Source organism: Ctenocephalides felis, unplaced genomic scaffold, assembly GCF_003426905.1.
Source record: "Ctenocephalides felis isolate EL2017-DRISC unplaced genomic scaffold, ASM342690v1 CF-g0.4_SCAFFOLD_00845, whole genome shotgun sequence".
Taxonomy (NCBI): Eukaryota; Metazoa; Arthropoda; class Insecta; order Siphonaptera; family Pulicidae; genus Ctenocephalides; species Ctenocephalides felis.
This window is the reverse complement of record NW_020536999.1, coordinates 84,844,694-84,852,478: the sequence shown is the minus strand read 5'-3', so window position 1 is coordinate 84,852,478 and position 7,785 is coordinate 84,844,694. Positions and strand designations below refer to the sequence as shown.

General features: G+C 32.3%; 2 protein-coding genes across 2 annotated transcripts; both read right to left on the bottom strand.

Annotated features, from left to right (window-relative positions):
- Nucleotides 1-2,461: 2,461 nt before the first annotated feature.
- Nucleotides 2,462-4,102, bottom strand: LOC113391196 (zinc finger protein 420-like). The gene has a single exon (XM_026627148.1). The coding sequence runs from the start codon at nucleotides 4,100-4,102 to the stop codon at nucleotides 2,462-2,464; it is 1,641 nt and encodes a 546-aa protein (XP_026482933.1).
- Nucleotides 4,103-4,980: 878 nt separating this feature from the next.
- Nucleotides 4,981-6,017, bottom strand: LOC113391195. The gene is made up of 2 exons (XM_026627147.1): nucleotides 5,957-6,017; nucleotides 4,981-5,891 (listed from the first exon to the last, which is right to left on the bottom strand). Exons 1-2 carry the CDS (start codon nucleotides 6,015-6,017, stop codon nucleotides 4,981-4,983), a joined length of 972 nt encoding a protein of 323 aa, XP_026482932.1.
- Between the last annotated feature and the right edge of the window lie 1,768 nt (nucleotides 6,018-7,785).

Here is a 7,785-nt window from a genome sequence, read left to right as displayed (position 1 = left end):
ACGCACACACACACACACATACACCATTTTTTCTAAGGTATGCCAAAATGTTCAGAAGACTTTGAAACGTAAAGATATATAAAAATTGTCATTTTTCTTTTTTTTGCGATTACTATAACTTGCCCTATAGGAATTTAAAAAGATAAAAACTTAGATGAAAAAAGTATAGAGTTTAAGTATGTAGTTGCTCTCTTAATTGCAACACTATAAAATTTATTATTTCCGGAATGTTAGAAATCTTTTCTGAGCATTTTATACTCTGTTGCAATTTATCCCTTAAATTATCGCATTGTTTCTCTATCCTTCTCAACTTCTTTAACATATACAGTCAACCCTCGCGATAATTTTTGAATGATAAACCTAAAGTTAAAGTATCCTAAAATTAAAGTATCTAAAGATAGAAGAAGATAAAAAAAGCTCCTACTTCGAGTTGTACAGTAAACCCTCGCTTTACGCGGCAAGTGCGTACCGTGCAGTGAGGTGACCGTGCTATAAAAAACTCGTATTTAACATACAATTCATGTTAATTCGTAGTGCGTTCTATGGAACCTTATATAGTGCAGTATGGGAACCGCGCTATGAGAGACTCAGAGTTAGTGCAAATCGCACAATTTTCATTGTGCTGTATGGAGACCAAGAAATATAACTTGAAGTAGGAGTAATACGGACGAAATGACATGTATGACATTGACACCTTATTCGAAAATTGGCGCGACGCAGTAGTCAGCTCAAACGTGTTCCTAGGCAGCTATTATATAATCAGGCATGCCTAAAATATAAAAATCAATAACAAAACTTACATTAATACCCTTTTGATATCAAGTTCCTATAATCACTCATAGGTTGCGCAAGGAACTTAGGGGCTGTTGAACAAAAACGGTGTAATAGGAAGTCCATGTAGTCGGAGGGATGTCGGATTTTTAGCTCCGTGTAGTATGGGAACCGTGTACCCAGAGTGCCGTGTAAAGCGAGGGTCTACTGTATACGATTTGAATGATCTAAAAAACAATCAATTTGTAATGATTCGGAGAAGAGTTGATTAGTTTTTGGCAAAGGCAGGTCCAGCCATTTCAAAAATACAGAGGTAAATGTGCAAAAACTGGCAGTTTTTGAAAGAACTAAGCGTCCGATTTGAATGATTCAAAGAACTTTCTGCTTTTTCAACGCAATAATCGCTTTTGAAAAAAAATTTGTTTCAATTTTTTTTCCAAAACTTTTTCTTTTTTTCAAAAAATTTTTTTTTGTATATTGAAAATAATTCATATTTTAATTTTAATTCAGCCTAAGTTCTAACATACTTTAAACAAATAATTTCAACTTTGTAATTCAGTTTATATAATTTTTCTAAATATTTAGACAATATACAGTATTTATTTATAATAATCTATTTGAAAACATTTAATATTTCGTTACGGTACGGGAAGTTCCAACATTTTGCCTTAAGGTACAATGCCAATTATTTATTGCAATTTATTGATAACTGATTATCTTTTGTTTTTGAAGCTGTAACGATTTAATTCTAATACTTGCTAATCAACGTTTTAAAAGTTTATGCTTATTTTTATTTAACGTTTATGCACGCATTATGAACGTTTATGTTTATTTATCATGGTTTTATGCTTATTTATCTATGGTTATCAAATTAAATGCTTATTACTCGCAAAAACTGCCATATTTTGCATATTTAGCTCCGATTTCCGAAATGGCTACCTGCCTTTGCCAAAATCTAATCACCACTTCTCCCCGTCATTACGAATTGAATGTTTTTTAGATCATTCAAATCGGATACTCCGTTCTCTCAAAAACTCGTATTTTCTGCACTCTTTGCTCCGTATTTCCGTAACGGCTGGACCTGCCTTTGCCAAAAACTAATCAGTACATCTCCCTATCAATGGAAATCGAATGTTTTATTAACCATTCAAATCGGTTGATCCGTGCGCCCGAAATCGTTGGCGATCACGCAGACACACACAGACAATGCCTAACGGCGGCTTCCGTGGGAACCAGAGGCAAGGGCAAAGCGGAGGTCCAACATACCTATACAAAACACCAGTCTGGGATGCGTAAATGCATTCCCTTCCCTATACAAAAAAAAACACGCACACAAAAATACATTTTTTCTAATTGTAAGGTATGCTCAAATGCCCAGAAACCATCAAAACGTTTCCTTACCGATTTTTGGATGATTACAATAATTAACCCTAGGAAAAATTAAAAAGTAACCTTTTTGAAAAGATTCTACTAACAATTATGGCTCAATTACATGCCTTATTAAGCCTGGAATGAATATAGAACATTATTAATAAAATATTCACATGAGTCATTGATAACAATGTTTATTTATTTAATATTATATATATATATATATATATATATATATATAATTAATTCATATATATAATTATCATAAATTTCTATAAACAGCCATATGTAACCTTCTAACTAATTTTGTAAATACTAATTACTCATTGGTATGAGCAACCATGTGCCTTTTCAGGCTATGTGATTGTTTGAATGCCTTATCACAAATTTTGCAAATATGTGGCCGTTCACCAGTGTGAATGAGCATATGTCTATTCAAGGTACCCAATCGTGTGAATGACTTATCACAGATTTGGCAAATATGGTGGCGTTCACCAGTGTGTATTAGCATATGTTGATTCAAGTAACTCAAATGTGTGAATTTCTTATCACATATTTTGCAAATATGGAGACGTACCCCAGTGTGAATTAGCATATGTTTATTCAAGTTACCCGATTGTGTGAATGCCTTTTTACATATTTTGCAAATATAGGGATGTTCACCAGTGTGGATGGACATATGTCTATTCAAGATATCCAATCGTGTGAATGTCTTATCACAAATTTGGCAAATATAGGGCCGTTCACCAGTGTGTATTAGCATATGTTGATTCAAGTTACCCGATTGTGTGAATGCTTTTTTACATATTTTGCAAATATGTGGCCGTTCACCAGTGTGAATAAGTGTATGTTTATTCAAATCATTCAAATCTTTAAATGCCTTTTTACATATTTTGCAAATATGGGGACGGTCACCAGTGTGAATTAGCATATGTCTATTCATGCTACGCGAGTGTCTGAATGTCTTATCACAAATTTGGCAAACATGGGGACGTTCACCAGTGTGGATGAGCATATGTTTATTCAAGGTACCCATTTGTGCGTATGTCTTTTCACATATTTTGCAAATATAGGGCCGTTCACCAGTGTGTATTAGCATATGTTGATTCAAGTTACCCGATTGTGTGAATGCTTTTTTACATATTTTGCAAATATGTGGCCGTTCACCAGTGTGAATAAGTGTATGTTTATTCAAATCATTCAAATCTTTGAATGCCTTTTTACATATTTTGCAAATATGGGGACGGTCACCAGTGTGAATGAGCATATGTCTATTCATGCTACACGAGTGTCTGAATGTCTTTTCACATATTTTGCAAATATAGGGGCGTCCATCTGTGTGTATGGACATATGTTTATTCAAGTTACTTGATTCTGTAAATGTCTTACCAGTGTGAATTAGCATATGTTTATTCAAAGTACCCAATCGTGAGAATGCCTTATCACATATTTGGCAAATACAGGGACGTTCACCTGGTTCCTTTGCTGTATGAGCACAAATATTTCGTTTTCGATTACCAGATTCATTCAAATGTGAAACTTGTTCTTTGGCATGAGCACAAATGTGTTGATCTAAATGAGTAAATGTTTTACTGCACTTTATACATGTGAAATTTTTTTCACTTGTATGAAATTTTAAATGCATTTCTAATGCACTTGCATCTGAAAAAGTCTTTGAACAATATGTACACTTATGACAATAATTTACCATATGCTGTTCTAAATAATGCAACTTTCTAAATGTTCTATCACACTTGTCACATTTATAAGAAGCAGTCTGAATTAATTCCTGTTCAACTTCTTCTTTTATTTTCACTACGGAGTTCATAAATCTGTTTAGACATGTTTTGTCATCCTCTGAACACGATTCATACTCTTCCTCAATTTCCCTTTTAATGTCTTCGATTGGATATTCTTGTGGTTCAATTTTGATTATCGAATCATCAGCAGCTTCTGACATTTTGAGATATTTGTGCGCTGAGTAGTTTAAATGAACTATTGTTAAATATGATAATTTATTGATTTATTCATTTATTATGATTAAATGAATAATCATTCTAAACTGTCAACACAAATGGTTCTGAGAATATAATATATTGATATTATGATTTTGTCAATGAATGTAATCTTACATTAATTTAACAGAAGTCTACTTTGGACAATGTATGTCGCCAAGATAATTTCTTCTTCGAAATGCTTTATATTTGACAGACAGTAAATACGAATCAACTATTGTTCAAAGCTGTTTGCCATATTGCAGAGCTGAAATGTAAAGGGTAAAATTAAGCAATAATTATTTTTTGTATTATTTGAAGTTGAATATTTATAGTTCTTCTTAAATAAAATAAATATTAAAAGTTAATCACGTGGAAGAACCTCAAAGTATTTTACACTACCTTTATGTTTATCAATCAATCACAAATACCGCTTTATAATATATATCATTTTATTTGTACTCACATGTATATACAATATATTTATTATGTCACTTAACCCGGCGCCAATGACGCGAAAAAAATTGCAAGAACGATGACGTTGGGTCATTTTGACCCGACGTTTTATTGAGGATTTATAATAAAAAATATATACTTTTACTAAATTGTAATTAATGTTTACTAAATAAAGGTATTTTCTGCATAAAAATAAATAAAATAAAACTAATATATAATAATTAAACTTTTATTGACATACTTAACAAGACATGCAAAATCAACTTTGAACAAACAACATATGTTAATTATAAGTTTTGGTTTAAGTAATGTTAATAATCATTGGTAACAAACATCTTATAATACTAAAAAGAGATCAAATTAAGTTATTTTTAATTATAAATGCCAATCAGTCTTCTATTTCCTCATTTACTGACATCGAACTACTACAATTATTGCAGTAGGTAATAAAATGATCAGGGCATATATAAATTTGACATTCATGACAGGTATGACTTGTCTTCTTATCTTTTTTGGACGGACATATTTGGCATCTCTTGCGAACGCCTAGAATCTTTCGAGGTGGTTCATCTGTGGTTTCACCTGTGAATTGTGCGATTCTTTTGCGCAGTTGACGTGGTAAATTCACTCGAGCTCGTCGCACTTGTAAATGTTCCTGCACCATGGCGAGTCCCAGATTTTTTAGGAAATGTCTTCTTTTCATGCGTGTATCATCATTATTAGCCCGGTATATTATGTTTGCGTTTATTTCCGATATATTTAGCATTGCAAAAAAGATAGTCAATGGCCATCGTTTTGTGTTTCTACTCACGTTGTATGACGCAGAAAGATTGTCCACTACATCCACTCCACTCTTGGTGTGATTGTAAAAGGATATGATGTCTGGTTTCCTTTTGTCACCTGTAGACTCATCAATTTTTTCGTCATGATGTAGACTGGACATCAATAAGACAACTTTATTTTTCTTTGGAATGTAGGAGACTAGAGTTATGTCCTTTTGATGTCCAAAGGTAGATGATCCTGGACATTTTCCACGTGTTGTAATGAATTGAGGTGGAATCTGCCGTTTGTTTTTGCGTAAGGTTCCAACTGCTGTAAGTTTATGTTCCGTTAGGAGGTGAGATACTAATTCATAACTCGTGAACCAATTGTCGAATGTTATGTTACGATGGCTTTTAGAAACGGGCAAGACGACGCGATTTACAACGTCAAAAGGTTTGTTGCTGAGTGAGTATGGGCCACTTGGCTGCTTTCCGCTATATATTTCTAAATTGGTCACATAATATGTCACTATAATCACTAAATAGAAAATAAAAGTATGTCACGAAAATATTACATTTACAATGACGCTGGGTCAAACATACCCGATTGGACTTGACGCACGAGTTGCTCGTTGCGCGGGCGGCGTCGCACTGAGCGAACCATCGGGGCGGGTAGCGGGGAGGCATCGCTTCAGCTACTCAAACGCTTAAACCACATAACCCGGGTAAACAAAATATATGTTCGTTAAAAAACGTCTCGGGTCATTATGACCCAGCGTCATTGGCACCGGGTTAATTAATAATTAAATGAACGGAATATAAAATGTTCGTTCAATACATTAATTTGTTTGACAGCTGAATGCGCTGAATGAACTTGAACTTCGTTACTTTGGCTCGCTCCGAAGTTACTATAGCCAACTTACTACAGTCATGGGAAGTTACATAGATGGGGCCATAGATAAGTAAACATAAATAGATCGCTATTTGAGGCCATTTGACATTACCTCTGACTAGGAGGCAGCACTTGTTCAGTATATAAATCAACCGCTGGTATTATTCCTAGATATGGTTCGCATACGTAATTCAAAATAAGAAAACCTAAATAATTTCTTATATTGGAAATGAGAAAAAAATATATACGAAGTACAAAATATTTTTTCCGATATATCACAAACATTTTTACATAACAATTAAAATTTTTATAAATGTAATAATCAATATATGCACAATAATAAGTATTATAATTTTACAATTATAAGTAACTAAAAAAAGTATTCACAATGGTATGATAAATTTACAAGGAACGATCAATATGAATTACTTAATGATCAATAATATTTAACAACTAAACAGGGATTGCGTAGAAGCATTTACAATAAAATGTTAAACTTAAAAGGAACGATCAATATAAATTACTGAATGATCAGAATATATAACAACTACACAGAAATATTATAAAAATTTTCGTAAGTATAATTAATTTACACGAACTGACTAATATTAATTTCTTAATGACTAATAGCAATATATCAAAAAGAGAAAAGTATAGAGTCTAAGTATGTAGTATATAGAGTATATACTATAGATAATGGAATAGTATAATTAGAAGAAATGACAAATAATGAACAAATTCAAAAAGTTAAATCCTACAGACATAAAATATATATATTGATATCAAAATTTATAGAAAACTAAATTCCAAGAATTAAAATTCATTTATGAGTAATTCTTCTTTAACAATAACTTTGCATTTGATAGTTATTTTGCTTTCCAATCAATCATTAATAAAGTTGCATTCTACAAAATCTTGAATTTCTTATGATTCGATTGTGTTAATAGAACAGTGCAGCAGTCCTTTCGGCTGGAATGTTAAGAATATTTCTGAGCATTTTATACTCTGTTGCAATTCATATCTTAAATTATTGCATTGTTTGTCTATCCTTCTTAACTCCTCAACATATAATGGATGGTCATACATTTTACATGCCATTTTAGTCACTACATTCTGCTGCAATTTGTGAACATCTAATAAACAACATGTTGTAATATAATATCAAGTCGTAATAGCAAATGGTATTAAAATATTCAGAATTATATTTACCCTTTCCACTGGAGTTGCAGAGTGTTCTCCTGGGCGTATATCAATTGTCTTTCTCTTCTTATATCACTGTGAACTATAGACATGAGAACTATTCTGTGAAATATAATTGGACATTTCTAATTTGTTCACTTCACAAAGCCGGAAAGAAGTGCATTTTTATATTATTCTGAAGTTACCACAAGTTGGTGCGTTCCATTTTTCCATATAAATTTCACATAAATGCTTACTTAATACAATTAATTACAGAAACAACAACATCGAACCACAAACTTTGATACAAAATGGGATGGCGAGAAAATCTAAGCGAGTAATTTTGACGTTTTTGAAACTA

Excerpts from the sequence above, each read along its gene's own strand:
- LOC113391196 (XM_026627148.1), bottom strand. The coding sequence starts at position 4,102 with ATGTCAGAAGCTGCTGATGATTCGATAATCAAAATTGAACCACAAGAA.
- LOC113391195 (XM_026627147.1), bottom strand. The coding sequence starts at position 6,017 with ATGGTTCGCTCAGTGCGACGCCGCCCGCGCAACGAGCAACTCGTGCGT. Across the intron at positions 5,892-5,956 it reads CGTGCGTCAAGTCCAATCGG|TGATTATAGTGACATATTAT; the intron begins GTATGTTTGACC and ends TTTTCTATTTAG.